The 27178-nt window shown below is 44.9% G+C and overlaps 1 protein-coding gene across 5 annotated transcripts in view; it reads left to right on the top strand.

The window, feature by feature from the left end:
* The window catches only part of LOC138515929 (sodium/hydrogen exchanger 9B2-like), a 1072421-nt gene that overhangs the window by 150481 nt on the left and 894762 nt on the right, over positions 1 to 27178 (top strand). The window contains exons 3-4 of one of the 5 annotated variants that reach the window (XM_069630696.1): positions 10476 to 10625; positions 11027 to 11093. The exons of the other annotated variants lie outside the window; for them this stretch is intronic. Of the exons in view, the coding sequence (XP_069486797.1) occupies positions 11083 to 11093 (11 nt within the window). The 5' untranslated portion in view covers positions 10476 to 10625; positions 11027 to 11082. The remainder of the gene's footprint in view (positions 1 to 10475; positions 10626 to 11026; positions 11094 to 27178) is intronic. 5 annotated transcript variants of the gene reach the window in all.

The raw sequence follows: 27178 nt of genomic DNA, 5'->3' as shown, positions 1-27178 counted from the left end.
GTCTCTTCTGCAGCATACCAGACCAGAATCGCTAACAACACTAAGTTGTTGGCTAGTTACGGCTGCCACAAATGGGAAGATCTGGAGTGCCAAATAGAAGCCGTCCCAGAACCACTAAAGGCTCAATTATTTAAGACTATCCCAGAAGGCAAGCAGATCTGAAACTGCATCCTAAAGAATAATCTTGATGCAGCAGATAATGCAGGATGCATCATGGCGGAAGGAACGCTCATCAAGCGCCATGCTTGGCTCAGACAGTCAGGGTTCAAGTTGCAGACGCAAGCAACCCTCTTAAACATGCCAGTGGAGCCAAATGTGTTATTCGGGAAGGCCGTAGAAGACTCCCTCAAGAGTGCCAAAGAGGAGTACGACACTCTTAAGTCCCTCGGACAGTTGACAAATAAACCCTATTCCCAACGGGGCTCCCCAAACTGTAGGCGATTTCTGTGCCAGGGTGCGCAACGTTCCTGGGGCTACTCTCAAGGGGGACAGTCCTCGTCTTGGGGCCAGTCATAAGGCCAAGGCTCCACGTCCAATTTTGAAAGGGGAAGTAAAAGGGGCAGAGGAAGGGGCAGAACCTCACCTGGGAGAGGCTCAACCACTCCCAAACAATGACACGCCGTTTCAGGTGCCCTCCCATGCCACTGCAGTAGGAGGCCACATTTATCACGTCACCCACGCATGGAAGGGGATAACATCGGACAAGTGGGTGTTGCCCACCGTAACAGGCGGGTACTGTATAGAGTTGCTACAGAAACCACCTGCAAAGACAGAAGAAAATGACAGCAGAAGAGCGAAGCCTACTGCTGAAGGAAATAAAGGCTCTATTCGAGAAGGATGCAATAGAGATTGCCCCGGCAAACGAGGTGAACAAGGATATTTATTCAACGTACTTCCTTGTGCCAAAGAAAGACCTTACTATGCGTCCACTATTAGATCTGTGCCCTGCGATCAAATATGTCAAACCCCAAACGTTTTGTATCGCCACGCTCCAAGAGGTGATTCCACTCCTAAAACAGGGAGACTAAATGACGACATTGGACATGAAAGATGTATACTTTCATATTTCAATGCACTATACTCACAGAAAATACCTGCGTTTCAGGATGGCGAGAGTACACTACCAGTTCAAGATACTCCCATTCGACATCTGCGCAGAAAGTCCATCTCAGTATACCCTTATCTGGACGACTGGCTAATCACCCGGGAAACTCCTCAAATTTTCTAATCAAATACGCAAAAGAGAATAAACCTTCTATTCAATCTGGGTTTCTCCATCAATAAGAAAAAATCAAGTCTAGTCCCCAGCCAAATAAAGCAATTTCTAGGGGCTATCCTAAACACAAAACAGGAGCTGGCTTTTCCCTTGAACGAGAGAGTACCAAACATGCTGTTGCAGGTACCTCACTACAAGGCCGGTCGCCAGATAACTGTACGCAAAGCAATGCGCTTGCTCGGGATGATGGCTTTATGCATTCACTTGGTTCCACACGCGTGACGGCCCATGCGCCCAATGCAGGAATGGTTAGCAAAACAGTAGGTTCAGGCAACCGGACAGTGGCACGATCTAGTGGTTGTTTCACAAACCCTGGTTCACGCTCTTTGCTGGTGGTCCAAGGACAGCCTGTTAAAAGGAAAACCTTATCACACTCCACCAGCACAAGCAATCCTAACTACAGACGCCTCACTCGCCGGATTGGGGGACCCACTTCCTCCACTACATAGCCCACGGCCAGTGGGCACACGCTACTGCCCAAAGACATATCAACTTCCTAGAACTCTTGGTAGTCCTCAAGGCTCTTCAGACCTTTCAGCAACATCTGAAGTGTCAGACGGGTCAGGTCCCCACAACCATGTTCTATCTGAACAATCAAGGAGGCACACACTCTCTAAGTCTGTCCAAGCTATCCCAAAAAATATGGAAGCGGGCACTTAAGGAGAACATGTTCCTAACATCTCAACATGTTCCAGGGGAACTCCATTCTCTGCCAGATACTCTAAGCAGGCACTGTAAGCAGACACCCTCTACCAGAAGAACATGAGTGGCAACTAAACTGATATCCTAGACAGAATATTCTCACTATGGTGTGTTAAGGATTTTAATCAGGCGACGCACACCTGAGTCTCAGCCCAGTATGCAGCGCGCAATGTAAATGCTTATGTTAGATTAGATTCAATATTAAGATGCCACTCATATCACACCCCTTTTTCAAATACCCCGGGTCACGGTGGACCAGGAACCAGGCTGGTTGGTAAAGGTAATATTTATTTATTTAAAATTCAAGAAAATCGTACACTTTTTAATATATGGGGCAGCAATCTCCAATGTGGTGAAAATAACAATAGGAATGTAGGCAATGCACTTAAATTAACCCTTTAGCAACACAGATAGAAAACACCAGAGAATAGGGACACTTTTGAATTTTGGGAAAGATAGCACTCAAGTTAGGATTTCTCTCTGCAATATTCATCAACCCACAAATAAGCAATTCTAAATAGATATAAGGAAGCAGCAGGTAATCGGGAATGAGGAATAAGAAACCACATTCAAATCCAACCTTCCCTGTCCAAACAAGAGAGAAAAATGGATCTGAACCCCTTGCAATGTTAAAATGACACTCAGAAATGGCTGAAGAAAGCAATGAATGTGTGCATAAATCCCTAAATCTGTACAAATCTTTACTGGAGCAACATTGGAAAGATACTAGCAATCATAAGCAATAGATTGAGCAAAAGCATACAATTCGAAAATGAATGGAAGGTTTAAAACAATTGATAGTAAAAATAACACGTGTAAAACTTTGCAAAAATGCTCATTCCCGCCTGAAATTAACCAAACGGTTTTTAATAAAAATGGGTGAAATATTGTAAATCGGGATGCGGTTTTTGGGTTGGGGGTAGCTATGGGTCCTAGGTACAATATGGCATTGAAACTATTAAACTAAGGGAGATGTGCACGGTAGTATGAGGTGCATTTTTAGAAAAATCTGGTAGTCAAAACAGAAAAGAAAATCAATTTGGACAAGAATAGTTTTACTCTATACTAGAGCATTCAGGCTAGAATACCAAAGAGAGACACAGTAAGCTCAAGGGTTGATTCATGAGTTCAACCCTAGTTCCCCAGCGCCCGCCCTGGCGGAACCAGTCCGATCACTCGAAATAGGATTGATAGCTTAGGATTTACAAGACAAGATAAAAATGACTAAAGAAATGGCGTTTAGCAAGATAAATCAATGACAGGGTTGCAGTAAGTATTCTGACAATGTTACAAGTTATTAAGGTAAGGATAGGGTGGTTTAGAGATTGGGATAGGACAAGGCAAGGCAAGTTATGCTATGGTTCCTATTGATACAGTCCTCTTTTAATTTGGATTTTGGACAGTCAGCGCTCTGGATCACCACACGGATATGGTCTATCGCAGGACAGCTGGCCAATTCTCAGCGGGACAGATAAGCTGGGCACTTCTGGTCCCCGGACTGCACTGGACTGGCACTTCTAGTTACTGGATACTACAGATCATCAGGGTAGGATAGCAGCAACATGCAGTGAGTGGCATTAAGCCAGGTTGGATCAGGATGCCAAAAAACCCCAGTTTTCTCCTTTGCTGATAGGAGATTTAGTGGTTTCCAGAATTTGAGGCCTTGCTTGGAATGGGGTCAGCACTGCTTAAGTTTTGCAGGGACCCTAGGGTAGGAGCAGCAATGCTTGGCCTTGTAGTTGGATTCTGGATCAGAAAGATGACGGGTACAGAAACGCAGTGCAGGAATCGGGAAGAGAGTCAGGAGTCAGTGTCTTGAGTCTAGTCAGGGGCCCTTATTTATAATGCCAGATGACATCATTACAGTATATGACAGGGGCAGGATTCACTACGCCATCCTCTAATAACAGGATTGGGCAAGGGCATAGTCTCCGCCTTGCTCACAATTGGTTGGATATCAGAAAAGTGATGTCATGTTTATGAGGTGGTTTTTACGGTATCTAGACAGTCCCACATTTACTTTACTGAAAATCTGATTTTGCCAAAAACAGATATTTATGCAGTTGCAACCTCTTAGTAAATCAGATACACAGGTTACATATTTTGTGCTGCACAGATCAGTCCAATCCTCAAGTGTGTGTGACCTTGTTTCGCCTTTCTGATACATTTTGGTAATTTTACACATTAAAGATTTGGCCTAAAATTCCACAGTTTTATACAAAGATGCAAATTGTCCCCAGGGATATATGTACACAATTTGACATTTGCAGCATTGATGCTTTTCTGGTAATACAACATATATCGCCATTTCTGTCCAGAGTGTGTCATGACATTCTACCAAGTTTTCAAACACAGCCCACAATTCCCCTTTTACGCTGTGAAAATTCCACATTTTTACCAATTTTGACAGCCGAGATATAAGTCTTTTTAAAGTTCTTTATAAAAGACAAACGGGTGTCATTGGCATTTTTTCTTCCCAGCTAACACCAACTGGCAGTTTCTTCCAAGCAGGATGGGGGTCCTCTCTCTTAATAGGCTTTATTGCCCTTCACACTCTTTTTTTTTTTTTAATCGTTTTTTTACATAACATCTATCACAATTTACAAGACTATCAACATAAAACAGTCAAAAGATTGCAAAAAATGTAAATCAGAGCATTTTACATAAAATTATGTACAGGGTGAGATTCTCTATACATCGAATCCCAAATAAATCAATTACATCTCTGAATTACCCACCCACCCAACAAGAACAATGCCAAGTTAAAATAACTGTAGAAATCAACCCCAAATTTTCTCATCTAAACCAAACTTACCAAGTCTCCTATAAAGCACCCTCTCCACATTTGCCAAATCATGCATCTCAGACAACCATGTCCCAATATTCAACACCAAGGCATTCTTCCAGTTCCGCAATATAATCTTCTTACCAATCATTGCCCCTCTAAACAACCACTTCTTCTCACTCTGAGTGAGACCATCCATAACCACTCTAAAGTCCAGGACAGGTAGATCCGCAATCACCTCACCACATACCCGTCCAATCTCCTTGGAATCTGTCATATTTCGTAACTTCTGTTCCCCATGCGGCAATGAGTTCTACCAAGTTTTAAAAGATAGCCCACAAAATTAGATTTAAAACTGCAAACTTTTAACGTTTTTGCTAATTCTTGCTACAGAAATAAGTCTTTAAAATGTCTTTATAACATAGTGTATGGCACCAAAAGGCAGTCCCTTTGTTACTAGTTCCTGGTTTTTTTCTTCCTCCAACTGCAAGCAGCTGTCATTTCCTTCCAGGCAAGGGGGTTTCCAGTCTTAATTGAAGGTTTTATTGCCCCTTCACACTTGACAGCTGAGTGGCCCAAGACTGCTATTGTCCCAGCCTGGAGCACAGACGAATGTGTGATGAGCTTGCGAACCCCCATTGTGCTGGTCCATTCAAAGTCTTTCAGCTAATACTTTGCACCTCCATGTCCTGGAGGTTTATGGTGTGCCTGCCTTCCTATGGGAAGTTACAGGGCTAACAACTGGCAGAACAGGTTTTTAGAGCTTGCCAACTCAGCCCAGTTGATTTAAAAGTCTTTATTTCCTGATTTCTGAGTCCTGATTTAACAAACCTATGGAATAAAAATAGCCTATGCATGTGTTATCACCAGCCACAAACATAATCCCTTAACATTGCTAAGTAAACAGGCCTTCACTAAAGAACTTACTTTTAAATAGGCATTTTTTTCTTCAGTCAGCAAAGCCCATTTTACCACATGTGTTTAAAAATTGCTAACATTTCTTTCTTTAATTCGGTTTTGGGCAGCTCACTCAGATTTCCACAATGTCCTTGCAGCTAAAGTCATTTTTCTTTGAATGCATGAGTTGTATCTGAACACTGGTATATGAAACTGACCAGGCTCAGATAGTTCAAGTTCTTTTGAAGACAGCTGGTGTTTGATACATTGTGGAGAAATATGCGCGCTTTCCCGTGCGAGGAAAAGCAGAGTTCTTGGTTACTTTTTCAAAGTTACTTTTGACAGGGGCTGTCATTCAGGAATTAGGCCTGGTTTTGCTGAGACACAATGGATGATCCTGGGCATAGCAGGGCCTTTTCAATCACGGTAGTTTCAAAGTAAATGGATGGATTTAGCGTCAAAGCAGCTTTTACAAAGAGTGAAAAAGTTTCATTTTAAAAGGGAATTTTGGGGTTTTCAGCAAGGCAATGCTGCCTCTTTCACTTAATTCCATGTTAAATGTTGCAGAGCACACTGGCACACTCCTGCGGTGTGTACTCTGTTACTCCCCGCCTAAATGTGGGTGGCATGATTATGCAGCCATTTTTCTGTTGCTGCCAAACGCAGTTTTAAGGTCCTGGTGTGCACAGGAGCCAGCGCGGCCAGGCTGCTGTTTCTAGCGCAAATGCAGCTCAGTGATGTGGGGCAATGCATTCAGTGGGTCAATATATCCCACAGATGTCACCCCCCAATAGACTTGTTCACCACAAACCTAAACGCACAATGCTCAGACTTCGCTTCCAGGTTACCCCAATCAGGGTCCTAGGGGAACGCCCTGTGGATGAACTAGTCAGGGAAATGTTCTTACGCTTTGCCCCCCGACACCACTCCTGAGAAAGATAGTGCACAAGATGCACCAGGAACAAGTATCTCTAATCCCGGTTGCTCCTATGTGGGTGAGACAGCCTTAGTTTCCACATCTGCTCAAGCTGGCGATGTGCGACCCAATCAAGCTCCCGTGCCCATACAACATGTTGACCCAACACAAAGGGGCATCCCTCCATCCACGCCCACAATCAATTAACTTGGCAGCTTGGCTCCTGAAGTCATAGAGTTTGCCCACTTAAATCTTCCACAAAGGTTTATGGATATTCTTAGAGGCACAAAATCCCAACACCAGGCACTGCTATTTTAATAAGTGGAAGAGATTTGTCATTTGGTGCACATCACAATCGCTAAACCCAATAGAATGTTCCCCAGCTAACATTCTACACTACATGCTTTACCTACTAGACTCTGGCCTAGTATTTAATTCCATAAAGGTGCATTTGGCGGACTTGTCGGCTTACACCACCTCACAGAATAAAGTGTCCTGGTGGCAAGTCCCTGTCATTAAGGCATTCATGGAAGGGGTAAAGAGGCTATACCCCCCAATTCCCAACCCTCCTGCGGGTTGGGATCTCAGTGTTGTGCTCTCCAAGCTCATGGGTCCACCCTTTGAGCCCATGCACAAGGCCAGTCTAAAACATCTTACTTACAAGACTGCATTCCTAGTAGCTATCACCTCCATAAGACGAGTCAGTGAGCTACAGGCTTTGTCCGTACAAGACCCATTTTTCATCATACACAAGGGCATGGTTGTCCTCCGAACACATCCTAGGTTCTCACCTAAGTTCATTTCTAAGTTCCATGTAAACCAATCCATAGAACTTCCTACCTGCTTTCAAAATCCAGCAAACTCAGCAGAAAGTAGCCTCCATACTCTTGATGTACAGAGAGCGGTCTTGTACTATGTGAACAAAACAAAATCTCTAAGGAAAACAGACCAACTCTTTGTTTCCATTGTGCCTGGTAGAGTGGGCGATACCATATCAAAGAACGCCATCTCCAGATGGATAGTCAAATGCATACAGCTCTGCTATTCCCTATCCAAGAAAGTCTTACCTTTCACCCCTAGGACACACTCTACCAGAGGTACAGGAGCTACCTTAGCTTTCATTGCAAACGTCCATCTAGACGCCATCTTCAAGGCTGCTACATGGAGTTCCATCCATACGTTCACACAGCATTACTATATTGACACACACTCTAAAGCAGATTCACATGAGGGACAAGTGATCCTAAAACATCTCTTTGCCACTGTACCTTCTAACTTCCCACCTCCTTCTCCAGATACTGCTTGCTAATCTATGCAGAGCATGTGATCTAAGCATATCCACAAGCTCCAGAACAGATACATTACTCTCCATAATCGTATTTCTGGTGCTTGTATCTGCTTAGATTCACATGCGCCTACCCTTCCTCCTCTACTGGAGAAGAAGGCGCATAGATGTTTTCTGGGTTATCGCTGTTTTTGCTTTTTACATCTGTACTCTCGCTACACTTCATGCAACCTCATGTCAGAAACAATCTGAGGGACCTCGACGCGTGAAGGACCATGAGTAGAGTACATGTCGCACTAGGGATATTATTACTAAACACGCATTATCGACGTCCGTTTGCGAGTTTCAAAAACAAATCTTGTAATACTCTGTGACTTCCAATAGATGTCGGACTATACAGAGCATGTGATCTAAGCAGGTCCACAAGCTTCAGAAATATATACACACACGCAAAGGAATGTACCATATTTTTCGAAGTACAGAATCACTGTTGTTCCCTACATTCTATTGTTTAGAAACATTGTTTTGATGTCGGACTATGCAGAGCATGTGAATCTAAGCAGATACAAGCACAAGAAATACGATTACAGTGAGTAATGTATCCCAAGCCAACTGCTACACACGATATCCAGTAGCACCGTTTTGTGACTAATATGGTATCACAAGCAGAGAAGGAAAGTGCACGATTCAAGCAAGCCCAAACACTTTTTTGTGAATCCCAAGAGGCACACAAACCCAACAAACCCAATGACACCTTACCCACCAATGTTGAGACCAACGAGATAGTGCTCCTAAAGGAATTGGAAAGACTCCCAACGCAGAGAAATCAGCAAATGGTGCGAAGAACATTTGCTCCAAAATTACATTGATGTAAAACGAATTCCAAGGAGATTTCGAATTTTGATTTCACCGTCTATTGAAAATCGGGATCCAGATATGCTGAAGGAATGGGGAGACTCGACGAACGGCTGTTCAGGCACATTTTTCAACATTCTGATTAATTATGCTCAACTAGACCTTCCGAAAACTATGCTAAGAATAGTGGACCTATCGGAACAATTGTCACAAATGACATCAAGTGATGAGGGAATAAAACTGAAATCCAATATAGAAGCAAGCCTACTTATATGTGAGGATGATATCGGATCAAGGAAACAGAGGAAGTTCCTCAGGGATAAGGAAGATTACAAGCTAGGCAGAGTCTACACATTTGCTCATCGTTTTGACTTTTTGCGTAAAAATATTGGACCTTTTCCCAATACACTTCAAGATACAACTGCAAGCTCCAGCAATGCCAGCTCTATTTCGGAATCTGAAGCCTCCTGAGAAAAAGCAGCAATAATTCCTGACAAAATGAGGAGACTGGGCATAGATGGTCGAAAGGCCAACAGCAAAAAGAGGTATTTCCCTACAGAGGAGAGATGTGGGGCCTACTAAAAATGTTGGGGTCATGCACCCTGTGGACAGTGCATGAATTGTCATTTAACAAGAAGAACCACGCAAGTGGACATAGATTTAGATAAACCATGGTCACAAATGACGTTTACCAATTACAATACTAGTAATGTAGTATATGCAATATGGTGTCCATGCAAGAAATTGTATATAGGGATGACTAAACGTAAAATCAAGGTGAGAATTTCAGAGCACCAAAGCTGCATAAAAAACAAGGTGTCCACAGCCCCAATGGTTAATCACTTTTTAATGATGGACCATGGAATGAATGACTTTAGGTGGACAGTGCTACTACATGTGTCACCATCCTACGATGGCGATTCTGTAATCAAAAGATTACAAGTAAAAGAGTCATGGTTAATCTTTTTATGTAACTCAACAGTGACAGGGCTAAACGAGGCGATCGATTGGAACAACGTGGTATGAAATTTAAGGAACATTAACACTTAATGCATATTTTTATACATACAGAGGCAAACACGCATAACTAAAAAAGATAGATGTTTGTGTTTATACAATACATTAGAATGTGTTTTTAGAAGTGTTGCCTTAGTATGCATTGTTAACTGCACTGGAGATATGTTTGTATGAGCTTCAGTGCTCCAAATCAATTGGCCGAGTTCCAATCACTTGTTAAGGTCTTGATATAACACAAAGGTGGGTTTATACCAGAGTTTCTCTCACCTAGTGTGTAGAAGATCGGCCCGCATCCGATCATTTACATAATGGTAGCCGCTGGCTCAAACAAGTGATTCACTTACCCATAGACTTGATTGAGAAGCAGCCAATATACAACATATGTACGCACCATGAAGGTTAGGTTAACTTGATCCCCATCACCTAACGTAGCAAATGCCCTCAATTGGTAATAGCTGTGCAGGATTAGCCGCTGTTATATATGCAGTGACTACGACACGTTGGACGATCAGGTGACCGGCAACGTGATTCGAGTCGGCGGAAGCAAAACGTCATTCGAGACTCTGTTCGAATAAGTAGGAAGTACGGATCTGATTGGAACTTTTTTGGCTCAATTCCCTGGTCCTCGTAGCGAGTCTCCTGGATTGATATTAGCTTCACTTCCCTGCGTTATGAGAGTCTGTGTGTAGCCGCGCACTCCATTGGAATAATAAGAATGCTAATATTCAGCTTTTTTATGTAGGTTTAAATACTGTGAACAAATCAACGCCTACCATAGTTACCAGCAGCAGGGCACTTACAGCTCGTGAGCTCGGACACACCGCGCTATCATATCAGGAATGATTTCTCCATCGCGATCGAACGAAGGATGACGCTTGCTGCAAAATTGAGGGTAAGCTTTAGGTCACAACGGTTACGAGCAGTTGTGTAGTTTTAAATGATTGGTTGTTTCTACAATAATATAGCATCTTAAGGGACACTATGAATGTAGTTAGAATGTTAGTATTGGGCAAAAAAAGATTCTAGCAACATTATGCATGAATACTAGCAAATCTACAGCTTATAGGTACCGGTTTTGTTTGCCGGTGACAATGAGGCATGTATTATAGATGTTGCACCCATATTGGGAGGTAACAGCTTCCAGTGCCATCTGTGTTACATGTGGGAGTAATTTAGCATACTATAATTTACCATGGTAGCGAGACTGTTGAGTTAATAAGGTAGATTCCTGTGTTTTTTGGATTGGAACTTGATTGGCACGGTTGTCATCAGTCGTTGTATTTATATCTGCAGATCATCAGTCTACAGTGAAGACAAATCTACTCATCCGTCAAAGGCGTTAATCATAAATGCCAATACGGTGAGTCATTAGTAGGAGACTTTTTGCTCCCGCTTGATTCTAGGTTCTATGCAATAGTGAACAGCTTTACTAACTGCTGTTATTCTGTGTTGTCCCACTTAAGGTTTATGAAGAACACCACAGAGAAGAGTGTATATATAAATATATTTCTGAGGCTTGTGGAATCTGCTTAGATCACATGCTGTGCATAGGCCGACATCTAGTGGAAGCTGCAGAGTATTACAGTTTGTTTTTCGAAACTCGAAAATGGGCGTCGACACAGGGCTTGCCAGTAATACTATCCCTAGTGTGACGTCCACTGTACCCAAGATCCCTCACGCGTCTAGGATCCTCAGATTGTTTTTTTCCACCATACTGGTCGGAAGCATTTTGCGGAGTCCCCTGGCCTTAGCCATACTTTTGCTAAAAATTTAAAAGATTAATCTATTCACATCCTTCCCCACCCCAACGTCGAACTTCAACACTTGAAGCCAGCTGGAGAAGAAATCGACCGTCGGCTGCTGCACGACGGATTTGGGCCTCGGAAGGCCGCTGGCCTCGGCCCGGGCCTTGGAAGGCCTCTGGCCTCGGCCCTGCAAGTAGGGAGAGTGGGGGGTGGTACATACTCTACACTCTTGGTATATAGGTACACCTTATACATTTCCTACACTTAACTGCCCGCTGCCTCAAGGTGCGTATGGAGGGTACCCCTTTTCAATTCTGCCCCAAGTGCAATCGCAAATACCCTTGGGTCGACAGGCACGCCACGTGCAATCTCTGCTTGCCGAGGGACCACCCCGAAGCAAACTGCAGAGCGTGTAGTAGGTTTAAACCTAAGACACTTAAGGACCGTTCGACGAAGCGTTGGGCCCACCACGCCAGGCAGGCGGCCATGGCAGCGGAGGGCGCCTTCAGCGATGGCAGCGACGCCGTACTTTCAGACGGCGAGGGCATTACGGCGTCGAAAGACAGCCGAGCGCAGGTCCCCGACGTCGGAAGGTTGTCCGGCAGGGCGGCTATGGGGAAGACCCCCGGCGACTCAAGCGCTTCACATACTACACACACTAAACACACTAAGTCCAACCGAGACTCGACGACATCGAGTTCTCGGAAAGAGGCACAAACAGAACGGTCCGATTCGGTGTCCTCTGGGCGCTCTCGATCAAGATCGCCGCATGACTCCAGGCAATGATCCACTCTTGCCAAGAGTGCCTTGCTCCCTAGGCTAACAGAAGTTCGATCGTCAGAAGACGAAGACGACTTCCACCCCCAGGCCGCGCTCCAGGAGTCGGAGCCCGCAGTTAAAGCCAGCGAGGCCCCACGCTCGAAGGACAGGGACACCTCTCCCGATCCTCGACGCCAGGCGTCGAAAAACTCCGGAGCCACTAAGGGACAGGGAAAACATTTTTCAACGCACGGGGAGGGGGGAAAACAGCAGAAGAAACTACCTGTGCATTCTCCCACACCTGTGAAACACTCCACTCCCCCTAAACAGACAGACAAGACCAGGTCTACTGATAGGTCTACAACCAGCAAAGCTACTCAAGATAAATCCCATAGACTTGCTGAGAGAGTCATCCCCAGTTCCAAAAAATGGTCCAGTGAAGACATAGATAGGGTCATGTCAAGAATGTCTTCTTTGGCTGATTTTTATGATACAAATCCAGAACATTTCCTCTCGTATGATCCACAAGGGGCCACACCCTCAGGCTCTACTGATCCTATCCCCCCGAGTAAAAAGCCCCGGTTTGAAACTCCGATGAGGTCAGAACCCTTCGAGGTACAACCTTACGCAAGACCATACTCACGGTATCAAGGAGATGCTTCCTTTTGTGAGGACCAAGAATTTGGTATGATAGAAGAGCAAACCGGGACGGGCTACTATGGGGATGAGGACCAGGAAGAAGAAGAGGATGACCCGGAAACATACAGAGTAGATTCCCCGGTAGAGAACGAAGCCCCGGTTACCGACTCCCCGGTCGATAACCAACCCCTCCTAAATGAGGTTCTCGCTCGCGCAGCAGAACATTTCCACATTGACACCCACGGTGTCCAGGAGGAAAGGGACTTCGCAGAAGAGTTAGTGGGAGAAAGGATGCCTGTTGCCCAGACCATCCCTATCCTTAAGTCCATTCAGCAGAGAATAGATCCGTCCCTGGTGAACCCGAACCTCACCAGAGCAGTCAATCCCAGAGTTGAAAAACTTTTCAGGGCGGCCTAGTCTGACCCTCTCTATATAAGAGGACATCTGAAGCCAGACTCCCTAGTTGTCACCAACACTCGTAAGAGGGCTGGGACACCCTTGTCATCGTCAGAAGCTCCTCCCGACAAGGAGAGCAAAAAACAATACGGTTTCGGCAGGAAAGTAGCCTCAACGTCCGCCTATCAAGCAAGGATTGCTAACTCCACCACCCTGTTGGCCAGCTACAATTGCCATCAGTGGGAAGGAGTCGCGGCACTCATAGCCTCTGCTCCTGAACCTTTAAAGGGCCAGTTAGCTCGGATTTCCGCAGAGGGTAGAGCCGTGTCTGGTTGCATTTTGAAAGCAACCTTCGACGCCGCGGACAACGCAGGCAGATTGATAACGGAAGGCACTGTTATCAAAAGACATGCATGGTTACGGCAGTCTGGTTTTAAAGCAGAAACCCAGGCATCATTGTTGGACAAACCGGTGGAAACCGATCTCTTGTTTGGTAAGGCGGTCGAAGACGCACTGAAAAATGCCAAGGACGAATACGAGACACTCAAGTCCCTTGGCCAGTTAACCAATAAACCCCCTAACCAGAGAGGGAATAGTAATTTTCGTCGCCCACGCGGCCAAAATTCCCAGAGAGGATCTAACTATTCCCAGGGGCAGGGTACACAGTGGAACAACAACCAACAGTCTACCCAGGGTTACGGCAGGGGTAATAGGAGAGGTTGTGGTAAAGGCAGAGGCAGCCCCAGCAAGGGAGGCGGCACGCCTCCACCAAAGCAGTGACGCTCAGTTCAGGGTCCCTTCTCACGCAACCCCAGTAGGGGGACGCATTTCAAAGTTCACCCAGGCTTGGAAAGGGATCACATCAGACAGGTGGGTGCTGTCAACAGTATCCACAGGATATTGTATAGAGCTACTGCAGCGTCCCCGGAACCATCCTCCACGACAAAGAGTACACTCCTTAGAACATCAGAAGATTCTCCTTGAGGAGATCGCCATTCTGCTACAAAAGGACGCGATAGAACTCGTCCCGGGACACCAGGTAAACAAGGGTATTTATTCAACTTACTTCCTTGTGCCAAAGAAAGACTTGACAATGCGCCCAGTATTGGACTTGCGGCCTGCCAACAAGTATGTCAAGCCCCAAAAATTTTGTATGACCACGCTACAAGAGGTAATCCCCCTCCTAAAAAAGGGGGATTACATGGCAACCATGGATATGAAAGATGCTTATTTTCATATTTCCATGTTCCCAGCGCACAGAAAGTACTTGCGCTTCAAGGTGGACAGTCGACACTACCAATTCAAGGTACTGCCCTTCGGGATAGCTTCAGCACCAAGGGTATTCACCAAGGTACTGGCGGTGGCGGCTGCACACCTACGCAGGGAGGCAATCCCGGTGTACCCTTATCTGGACGACTGGCTCATAACGGGGGAAACCCCAGGAATTAGCAGGACAAACATTCAAAGGACTATCGACCTCCTCCACGAGTTAGGCTTCTCAATCAACGAGAAGAAGTCAAGCCTGGTGCCAAGCACCTCAAAACAATTCCTAGGAGCAATCCTGGATACCCAAGAGGGGTTGACCTTTCCTTCAGAAGAAAGAATTCGGAATATACTACCGCAAATTCCGCATTATCAGTCCGGTCAACAAATAACGGTACGGAAAGCAATGCGTTTACTGGGCATGATGGCGTCATGTATTTACCTGGTCCCCCACGCGCGCCTGCGCATGCGTCCCATGCAGGAATGGTTGGCGAAACAGTGGTCTCAGGCAAGTGGTCAGTCGGACGATCTAGTGGTCGTTTCGCCAACACTGGTACAAAGCCTTCACTGGTGGACAAGAGAGAATCTCGCACAGGGGAAACCCTTTTACGATCCCGAAGTACAGGCAGTAGTCACTACCGATGCATGTCTGACGGGGTGGGGAGCTCACCATCTCCACCACACAGCTCAGGGTCTCTGGTCTCACTCAGTGGCCAAGAACCACATCAACCTGCTAGAGCTTCTGGCAGTATTCAGAGCGCTTCAGGCGTTCGAGCCCCACCTACTAAACCTGTCAGTGCAAATCCGGACGGACAGCACAACAGCCATGTTCTACCTGAACAAGCAAGGAGGGACTCGCTCGCCAAATCTGTCCAAGCTTGCCCAGAAAATCTGGATATGGGCACTCAGACGGAACATCTTCCTGTCATCACAACATGTTCCAGGGGAGCTCAATTCCCTAGCGGATGCTCTGAGCAGAGACTCCCTCCCAGAGGAACACGAATGGGTTCTACACAGAGAGGTCGTAGAAGATATCTTCTCTCAGTGGGGTTTCCCCACTAAAGACTTATTCGCCACAAGCGAAAACAGACAATGCCCAGGATTTGCATCCAGGTTCCCCCAACCAGACTCCCAGGGGAACACCCTGTGGATGAACTGGTCAGGGATGTTTGCGTACGCTTTTCCACCAACTCCTCTCATCAGGAAAGTGGTGAACAAGATGAACAGGGAATCGATGACGCTCGTCCTAGTTGCTCCCATGTGGGCAAGACAACCGTGGTTCCCACACCTACGCAGGATGGCGGTGTGCGAGCCCATCAAACTTCCAGCCTGGTACAACCTACTGTCCCATCACCAAGGTCAAACAGTGCACCAGCAACCCAACTCAATGAACCTGGCAGCATGGCTCGTGAGGTCATAGAGTTTGGACATCTCAATTTGCCACAGAGGTGTATAGTCATCCTAAAGGAATCTAGGAAACCAAACACAAGGCACTGTTACTTTGACAAGTGGAAGAGGTTTGTTATCTGGTGCCAGAGTAGACAAATCAACCCGGTTGATTGCACTCCTTCCACTATTGTTACATACATGCTCCACCTGCTAGATGCAGGATTGTTTTTTAACTCACTGAAAGTACACCTGGCAGCCCTGTCGGCTTACACCACTTCCCATAGCAAGGTTTCGTGGTGGAAAGTACCAGTATTTAAAGCCTTCATGGAAGGAGTAAAGAGACTTCACCCTCCTATTTCAAACCCACCACCAGAGTTGGACCTTAATGTGGTGCTAGCCAAGCTCATGGGCCCCCCTTTCGAACCCATGCATAAAAGCAGTCTCAAACACCTGACTTATAAAACGGCCTTCTTAGTAGCTATTACTTCTATAAGAAGGGTCAGTGAAATTCAGGCTCTGTCAGTGCAGGATCCCTTCTTTACTGTCCATAAAGACAAACTGGTTTTACGCACACACCCTAGGTTCTCACCTAAATTTATATCAAAATTCCATGTAAACCAGTCCATCGAGCTTCCGGCTTTCTTCCAGGACCCGCAAAGCTCGGCTGAGGTGAAACTACACACCCTAGATGTGCGTAGGGCGGTCCTCTACTATGTAAATAAAACCAGACCGCTAAGAAAAACAGATCAACTGTTTGTCTCCGTAGCTACAGGCAGAGAGGGGGATCGCGTTTCTAAAGGTGCCATCTCGAAGTGGATTATTAACTGTATCCAGCTGTGTTACTTACTCTCTGAAAGAACTCTGCCTTTCACGCCAAGAGCCCACTCTACTAGAGGCATTGGGGCCACTCTGGCTTTCATTGCAAATGTACCCCTTGACACCATTTGCAAAGCAGCTACTTGGAGCTCTATTCACACTTTTACTCAGCATTACTGCATTGACACCCATTCCAAGGCAGATACACAAGTGGGACAAGCGGTTCTAAGACACTTATTTGCTCATGACCCTTCTCACATCCCACCTCCTTCTTCAGGTACTGCTCGCTAATCTATGCACAGCATGTGATCTAAGCAGATTCCACAAGCCTCAGAAGGGATACGTTACTCACCGTAATCGTATTTCTGATGCTTGTATCTGCTTAGATTCACATGCGACTCACCCTTCCTCCCCTCTGAGAGAAGGCACATGATTGCTTGTAGTCTTACCTTTCTGTCTATCTGCTTGGATTATCTGTACTCACGCTACTCCTCATGCTACCTCATGTCAGAAAAAATACAATCTGAGGATCCTAGACGCGTGAGGGATCTTGGGTACAGTGGATGTCACACTAGGGATAGTATTACTGGCACGCCCTGTGTCGACGCCCATTTTCGAGTTTCGAAAAACAAACTGTAATACTCCGCAGCTTCCACTAGATGTCGGCCTATGCACAGCATGTGAAGTAATGTATCATATATATATATATATATATATATATATATATATATTGTTTTAAGAGGGTCAAGACCTGTTTTTCTGATAAATTGCTTTTTGTTCCCCTGAAGAAGTTCTTATATATCTATAATTGTTGATAAAGAATAAAACATGTCGGGTGTTTTAAGGTGTTGTACAGCTGCCAACATATGTCAATGAAATATTGAGTTGAATAGAACCACATGTCTGTACACCTGAGGATTCATCTATCAAGGGTATTGGATGCCTTAAGATAGTATCCCACAGGATAGGGACTGTCTTTTGTATTAAATAAAAGTGTTTATCACTATACAGGGTTATTTGTAGTTTTTAGATAATTAGCAAGTGAGCATATTGGTTCATTGTATAGTTCTTACAACTGTATTTTGTAAGGTTGAGTCTTGGTTTATAGACTCAATCGCACTTTAAAAAAAGAAAAAGAGAAAACGTTTTTTTAGCAGATAAGAGCTTTCTATTGTTTTTCTAGATGTGTTGGTAAAAGAAGAACAAGTTGAAATAGTCACAGAGCTATACCGCAAACCCACCAGTACCAATACACAGCTTTTGCTAGTAGCAACCACCCATCCATGCTCAAATGGAGTATACCGTATAGAGAATTCATCAGAATAAGGAGGAATTGCAGCACATTCGGAAGCTTTGACAGAGAATGCAGAGTCATGGCCCAGAAGTTCCACAAGCAAAGGTACCCCGAGGCGATTCTTGAGCGTGCTTATGTAAAAGCATGAGAATAGGACAGAAACCTGCTCTTGCATGCTAATTCTAAATCGGAAGCTAACACAGACGCAGATATATTAAGGCTCGTTCTTACTTAATGGTGCACATTCCAGTATCATTCACCAGTTAATACATCGTCACTGGCATGTTCTTGACCTTGATACAAATCTTTCCAATAACATTGTCGAAAGAGTTAACATAGCTTTTGGGAGATCAACTTCCTTTAACCCCTTAAGTGCCAAGGGCGAGGTATTTCGTCCTTGGCACTTAAGGGTTAATGAAACAAAACGGTAGAAGGCATTGAATGGCGAAATAGCAAAATCACCAAAATAATCCCTTGGCACTGGGGGGGGGGGACCTGGCTCAATCAGAAATCAACATGCTTTTACAAATGTACAAAGTGCAAAGCCTGTCAACATGCAGTAAATAAAACCAGCTATGTCCTCCCAATCTTAAACAAGAAAGTGTTGGTTAAGTCCACAATTTGCTGCAACACAGAGTTTTTAGTTTATATTTTGGCATGTGCCTGCGATCTTTGGTATGTGGGCAGTACAATTGACAAACTAAAATTACAAATTTTGCAGCACATGCAAGTCATTAAAAACTGTGACCCCCCACATATCCTATGGCTCTTCACTTTAAAGAAAAATATGGCAGTCTACTTGTCCTTTTCAATTTTTCACTATCCACACTGTCCACAAACCATCTAGAGGAAGAAATCGTGAATTTATGCTGCGACAACTAGAAATGAAGAGTATTTTGGACTTAGAAACAAAGAAACCAAAAGGTCATAATCTCGATGAAGAACTGTATACCTTTCTTGGCACGTAGGCAATCGTGGACTGCCTGGTTTTCTGTTTGTCCTTCTGATTGTCTGGCCTAAGAGATATGTTTTGTTGAGTACCAACACACACCAAAAAATCTTTTGTAGACAAAAAAATCTCTTGTAGATTACAGATGGTTGTTATGAGTATATGCATTATTGACATTGTGTATTGTCAACTGTTTGACTATAACAACTATTTACTTTGGTTCCCATTGATGTACTGGGTGTCTGTATGTTTGATTTTAGATACTTTGGTGATGGGTGCTTTCTCTTTTTAGGGATTATTTTAATCAACATATTGCTCCTATCCTGCTATTACTGAATTAAATGCATTGGTTGCTTTTGAAGTTGGTGACCAGCGTACAATATAACGGTGGATTTGATAATGCACTACGCACCTTACTATGCTAGCACCATGCACTTTAGATGAAAAACCTTTGTGGTCTTTTTGTATCTATGATGAATGCAGTTAAATGGTTGAGCACTAAGCACTTTAGATGGCTGCAAGCATTATGCACTTTAGCCGAAAAACCTATGAGGTTTGCCTATGGCTGCTATCATGAATGCACTTTAATGACCAACACTAAGTATCTTCGACAGGTTAAACTTATTTGTTTTCTTATGATCGTCATTTTAAATGCATTGAATACTCAGACAGTAGATATTTTATTATAACATCTGGTCTTCTCTAGAAGAACTAATGAAAGTGTAATTAACACATGACACTGTGAGAGACTTCAAGATTCTATTGTCTAGTTGTCGCTGCTATAAATGTATTATGCACTTCATCTATATCATTCCAGTATCCACAGAAAAATGTATTAAATGGCTGCTCTTCAAATTAATTTACAACATTCAACATTTGAATATATTTCTCAGTGATACATAAGGATCTTGTGGCATTCTAGACATGTGCTCAAGGTTATGCAATATGTTTATTGGTATTAACAACAATCAAACCCCATCGTTTTCTTGACCTATAGCTTCTTTCGCCATTTGATAATTATTATATTTTTTGCAAAAGGCTGATTTTAGCGTATGTTGGCTATCACTTCTTTTTTCTTCATTTATGTTCTCATTTTTGTGCACATATTCATAGTTTGGCTGCATTGATGTTTACAGAATTGTTCATCAATCACAGGAAGTGTTTCATTTTGTTTCAAGTGAAAATTAAAGGGTCTCATTTCCCAGTACCGAAAGGTTGTGGTCTGTGCTCTCGAGGATCTACATTTACAGTTATGGGAATGGGTAGAATTTTGAGCACTGAGCTCAAGACGTTATGGCTATAGCATTAGAATGAAAGCCCATATTAATTACGAGTTAGGTTCTGAGCACTGCGCTCAGCAATCAAAACATAACATCTTAAAAAGGCAATAAATGATCATTGAGAAATACATTTTGAAAATGTATGTATAATTGGGCACGTATGTTCACATTATTTCGCCTCGCTAGAAGATGAAACGTTTAAAATACCTTGGATTTTAATGTTATTTATGCACACCAAGAAATGGCAGCTGCCTTTTCTTGGTTTACCCTTTCCATAGATATCTGGCTGTGGATCCACAGGAGTGAGAAAGGACAACCTCCATGGCAACAATAGAGTTTTTTCCATGTTCACTCCTGCTGTTAGATTTAGGATGACTCCTTGTGTCAGCCAGCTATATGTGAACAAGCATACAGTGGGTTGCGAAACGTGTCTTTCTTTTACTTTCTTTTCTGCTTTGTAATGCCTCAATAAACCTGGAATTTCATTATGCAATAAAAAGAAGCAGTTTTGGAGTGCTGTCAGGAAATTACTGTTATCCACATCATAAACACGTAGCAGATATGTAAGTGTCTATACCCCATCATTGTTACATGGATCAGGGACAAGACAACAATCCCGTGCGCCAATGAGTCTCGGCAGACCCCCAATGCGCAACTTGACTTTTCGTGAGTGTTGGGGCTTGCCAAGGAGATGGTGGTGGCCTGCACATCGTTCGGCAGCGTCGCATACAGCGGGTCACGTGATTACGGATATAAGCTCTGCCCAAACGTTTGAACAATGCTTCTGAATTTGAAACTCAGCAGCATTCTTGTTCTACGATAAGTTTGACACTAAGGTTTTTTGGACTCTGTTTGCTTACCGGATTCTGCTCTTCGCTTGCCCTTGTTCGCTCGACTGTATTTATGGATATTAACTTCGGACCGTCTCTCGAATTTCATCGCCTCACCTTCTGTTTTGTATCATCCAAGAAATCAAGAAATCACGAACGTTGTGACCCAGGATGGACTTCGGAGTCCTTTTGTCTCATGGATTTGTTTTCTGTTTTGCTTCGGACCGTCTCTCGAATTTCATCGCCTCACGTTCTGTTTTGTATCATCCAAGAAATCAAGAAATCACGAACGTTGTGACCCAAGATGGACTTCGGAGTCCTTTTGTCTCATGGATTTGTTTTCTGTTTTGCTTCGCTTCCACAGAACATTGTGGGACATTTGTTTTGTTTGACCTAAGACCTTGGTACTGTACGTGCTCGGACTAGAGACTTCTTGATGGTGCACCGGTCTTAGATCTTCGGTGTCCTCATGCCGTCGGTTGTAGGATTCATCTTTGAACATTTGGACATCATTTAAGGCGTCCTTGTGCCGGCGGTTTAGGGGATTCACTAACGACTTTTCCAGTCCTTGTTTCCACAGTCTTTCCTCTACTCTTCAGCTACACGCATTCTTGTTGGTAAGACAATCAGTCTTTTTTCTTGCCTAAAGAATGTTTTAAGCCAACCAACCAATTGTTTGGTTCGTTGTTAGCTAGACTCTTATAGATTGACTTATCCTCTACTTTTAGAGCTGTGCCCCTATTTGATTGGGAACAGGAATTCCATACCATTTTGATTACCAAGAGGACTCCTGTCTCGACGCACAAGTGAGCATTGCAACTCATATCTGCATTACTGTTTGTATAACTTGTTGTGGTGCTGATAGTGTGTATTTTTTCTTGCAGCCAGCTGTGTCCCAGGGGCGTCATCCAACTTTCGGTCAATAGAGCTCTGTCTGTCCTTTTGTAGTCCTGAGAGTTATATTGGCAGGAAGAATTAGTCATCTACATGACGAGTTCAACTGCCAATAGGTACCCACCCCCTGGATATTAACGGGGGGTATCTGATAAGCCAGTTATTTTTTCGAGATTGATGAGGAGCCAATGGAGTGCTAGTTCTAAACGCTTGTTTGCATTATGTTCAAAATTTTATATCCATCTATATATATATATCTATATCTGAAGCATTTGGAATCTGCTTAGATCACATGCAATACATAGGCCGACATCTAGTGGAAGCTGCAGAGTATTACACTCAAAAAGGGACATCAACAGGGCGTGGCAGTAATACTATCCCTAGTGTGACGTCCACAGTACCCATGGTCCTTCACGCGTCAAGGTCCCTCAGATTGTTTTTTTCCACCATCATTGTCGGACGCTGAAAGCAGAGTTCCTTCTGTCTGATGCCATTTATTACGAAAAATTATAACTAGTTACTCTTTCTGTCCTGTCTTAGCCATTCCCCTACAACAACTTTGGCAACGGCTTAGAGGACTACCTTTGTCGGCTGCAGAACTTGCCTCGACGAACTTCCACATGGCTATGGAAGGCGCTGCCGGCCTCGGCCCTCACAGTAGGCAGAGTGGGGGGATGGTACATATCTTGGCTAAACTATGAGAATGCATATTTCCCCTTCTTCCCACTTTATTCGCCAAGCTGCCATTCCCATTCGAAATGGAAAATACACCTTTTAAGTTTTGTCCTACATGTAATAGAACATTTCCCTAGAAGGACCTGCACCGGGTGTGTAACCTTTGTCTTCAAAGGCACCATAACGAGGGCCACTGCAAAGCTTGCAAGTTCTTTAAGTCCAAAACCTTAAAGGACCGCAAAACGAAGCGCTGGACTCGCCATGCAGGCCGAGGCCGCCATGGACGTGGAGGGTGCAACCAGTGACACCAGCATCGGCGTCTTCAGTGATGAAAACAGCGAAAGGGATCTATCAGATTCACACGTGCAAGCCCCCGATCCCACCAGACAGTCCGGCGGCTCTGTTACAGGGACGATACCCGGCGGCTCCAGCACAGGCACGCTTTCCTACGCTAAGCACCCAACACAAGGCCATAAGTCGATGTCAACACCGACTACAGGGCCACACACGGCCTCAAGGCGGAGGTCCACCAGTTCCCTGTCCTCTGGACAATCGCGTTCGCCTCACGTCAGGCCCCCGAAGTCGAGAGAAACATCTGATTCGGACACTGTGCCCAAAACTACTGCCGAAAACCAAACGTCGAAAGACGCAACCACCGCCCGATCACATGCCAAAAAGCAAAAGTCGACGGACTGCAAAATCCGTGCAGACCACGAAATTGTCACATCTCTTTGAAAAACATGTCCCAGAGACACTTCTGAAGGGGCGTACTTCAAAACACGACACATCGAAGACCCACAAAACCCATAGGGAGAAGGAGACTGTTTCCCAAGGGGAGGGAACAATATCAGAGGCTATGAGGCCAGAGGCTATCGGAGGCTATGAGGCACAAGAGGCAGCCTACACCTGAACTTCCTCACTATTCCAAGCTCAACCCAGCGGTCTACTGAAGAAATAGACAGGTTCATGAGATGCATGTCCTCTCTGGCCAACTTTTTCGACAGCCACCCTCAGGTTCTAGAAAATGCCACCAGCTAGTGGGGCGGCAGTGTCACAACCCCCCACCAAAAGAGCCCGGGCAGACACCCTACAAGCTGCCACTCTTCAGAAAGAACCTGGCCAGCTTGAACACTATGCCCCCACCCAAAGCTTTCAGGAGACTGGAGCTTATACGGATTCAGAGGATCAGGGGGACAAAGGGGACGTGGACCATTATTATGATGATGAAGAGGAAGGCGTTTACGTCATACTGTCGCCAGATCATGCAGTCCTGCCGGTGGCAGACTCACCGGTTGATAACCAGATCCAGTTCAGTGACATGCTCCTAAAGGTAGCTGAGCACTTCCAAATAGAGACACAAGAAACACAAGTCGACAAAGATTTTGTCAAAAACTTATTGGGAGACAAGAAAGCAACAACCCAATTCATCCCCTTACTACAATCTGCGCAAAGGTGAATGCAACCCTCTTTGGTAACCCCTAACCTAACGCGGGCAGTAAACTCCTACATTGAAAAAAAATTCTGACCAGCCCCCTCAGCCCGCCTCTACATCAGGGGGCAGTTTAAACCAGACTCATTGGTCGTTACCACCACGAGGAAAAGGGCAGGAACACCTCTCGCATCATCAAAGGCACCCCACGACAAGGAGAGCAAAAAAATATACACTTTCGGTAGGAAAGTCGCCACCTCCGCAGCATATCAGGTGAGGATTGCAAACAGCACCACCTTGCTGGCAAGCTACAACTGCCACAAGTGAGACGAAATAACCGCAATAATGGCCTCAGCCCCAGAAATCCCAACTCTCCCTTGCTGTGTCAGAAGGAAAAGCTGTTTCCAACTGCATTCTGAAGAGTAATTTAGATGCAGCTGATAATCTGGGGAGAATTATTGTTGAGGGCACTCTTCTGAAGCGCCACGCATGGCTGCGCCAGTCGGGCTTTAAGCTAGAAACACAAGCGACTCTTCTCAACATGCCAATAGAGGCAAATGTTCTGTTCGGCAAGGCTGTAGAGGATGCACTCAAAAGTGCTAAACAATAGTACGACACTCTAAAGTCACTGGGCCAGCTTACAAACAAGCCCTCAGGTCAAAGGGGAGGCTATAATTTTCGGTGATTTAGTGGACAAAATACTCAAAGGGGGTCTGGATACAACCAGGATCAAAGTTCGTCCTGTGGTTCAACACAAGGCCAATCCTCACAAGGCTTTCAGAGAGGCCAAAGAAGATCTCGCGGCACGGACAGATCTTGGAGGTGGATCCACACCCCTAAAACAATAACCACCCGCTTCCGGTCCCCTCCCATGTCACTCCAGTAGGAGGACCCATAACACACTTTACCCAAAAATGGGAGGGAATCACCTCAGACAAATGGGTGCTTTCAACCGTGGCGGGTGGTTATTGTATCTATTATTGTAGCACTACTACAACGACCCTCCTACCATCCTCTTGAGACAAAGAACCACCACAAAGGAAAAACAGTGCATACTTCTGGAAGAGGTGCAAGTGCTGCTATTAAAGGGTGCTGTCGAAATCGTCCCGTGAACCAGGTAAACAAGGGTATCTATTCAACGTACTTCATTGTGCCCAAAAAAGATCTAACAATGCGCCTTGTATTAGATCTGTTCCCTGCAAACACCTATGTCAAGACACACAAATTCTGCATGACAACGCTACAGGAAGTAATCCCACTGCTAAAGCGAGGGAACTACATGGCAACCTTGGATATGAAAGATGCCATATTTCAATATTCCCAGCGCACAGAACATTCTTGCGTTTCAAGATAGCAAACCAGCACTACCAATTCAAGGTGCTACCCTTCGTTATAGCATCTGCTCCAAGGGTATTCACCAAGGTACTGGCAGTGTTGGCAGCGCACCTGCGCAAGGAGGCAATCCCAGTGTACCCTTACCTGGACGACTGGCTGATCATGGGGAGACATCCTAGATTTGCAAGCAAAATGCCCAAAGAACGATCAACCTTCTTTTCCAATTGGGCTTCTCGATCAACAAGAAAAAATCAAGCCTTGTACCAAACAAGACCAAGCAGTTCTTAGGAGCTGTCATAAAAACAGAGGAAGGTTTAGTCTATCCATCAAAGGAAAGAATACAAAACGTACTGCTGCAAGTATCTCAGTATCAAGCCGGTCACCAGATAACCATACAAAAAGCCATGCGTTTGCTCGGCATGATGGCATCTTGCATTTACCTGGTGCCACACGCACGATTGCGCATGCGTCTGATGCAGGAGTAGTTGGCAAAACAGTGGTCTCAGGCAAGCGGTCAGTGGGACGATCTAGTGGTCCTTTTCGCCAACACTAGTACAAGCTCTACGCTGGTGGACAAGAGAATCTGTTGAAAGGAAAATCCTTCAACAACCTAGCGGTGCAATCGGTAGTTACAACAGCCGCGTTACTCTCCGGGTGGGGGCCCCTTCATCTCACAGTACATGGTCTGTGGACTCAAATCACAACACAGAACCACATCAACATTGCTGGAACTTCTCGCAATATTCAAAGCGCTCCAAGCCTTAGAAGTGCACCTGACAAATCAGTCAGTACAAATTCTCACAGACAACACCACTGCAATGTTCTATATCAACAAGCGGGGGGAGGGGAGGCACACATTCTCCAAATTTGTCCAGGCTAGCACAGAAAATATGGAAATGGGCACTCAAACGGGGGTTGTTCCTGACTTCCCAACATATTCCAGGGGAACTCAACACCTTAGCGGACTCACTAAGCAGAGATCCTCTAAAAGAGGACAGAAATGCCATAGATCACATTTTCTCACAGTGAGACAACCCAACGTTCGATTTGTTCGCTACAAGAGAAAACGAGCAGTGACCAGGTTTCTCCACGGGGAACGCCCTATGGATGAGTGGGTCAGGGAAATCTGTCTACGCTTTTCCACCAACTCCACTAATGAGCAGAGTGGTGAACAAGATTCACAGGCAACTGATGACGTTATTCTGAGTTGCTCCCATGTGGGCGAGACAATCTTGGTATCCACATCTGCGCAAACTGGCGATGTGCGATCCGATCAAGCTCCCGTGCCCGGCCAACTTGCTTTCCCAGCACGGGGGGACAACACTACACCCTCAACCTCACTCACTGAACTTGGCACCATAGCTCCTGAGGTTTTAAAGTTTGGACATCTTAATTTACCTCAAAAGGTGTATGGATATCCTCAAGGAGGCACGTAAACCAAACACCAGACACTGTTATTTCGATAAAGTGGAGAAGATTTGTAAACAAGACCAGACCGCTCAGAAAAGCAGACAACTGTTTGTCTCCGTGGCACCAGGCAGAGAAAGAGACCGCATTTCCAAAAATGCCATCTCCAGATGGATAGTCGGATGAATACAGCTCTGCTACTCTTTATCAAGCAAAACACTGCCTTTCACACCAAGAGCTCACTTCACGAGGGGTACAGGAGCTCCTCTGGCTTTTATCGCAAACGTCCCACTGGACACCATTTGCAAAGCGGCTATATGGAGCTCAGTACACACTTTCATTCAG

Source organism: Ambystoma mexicanum, chromosome 6q, assembly GCF_040938575.1.
Source record: "Ambystoma mexicanum isolate Mex_15411 chromosome 6q, UKY_AmexF1_1, whole genome shotgun sequence".
Taxonomy (NCBI): domain Eukaryota; kingdom Metazoa; phylum Chordata; class Amphibia; order Caudata; family Ambystomatidae; genus Ambystoma; species Ambystoma mexicanum.
The sequence above is the reverse complement of the archived record's forward strand: the minus strand, read 5'-3'. Positions and strand labels throughout refer to the sequence as shown.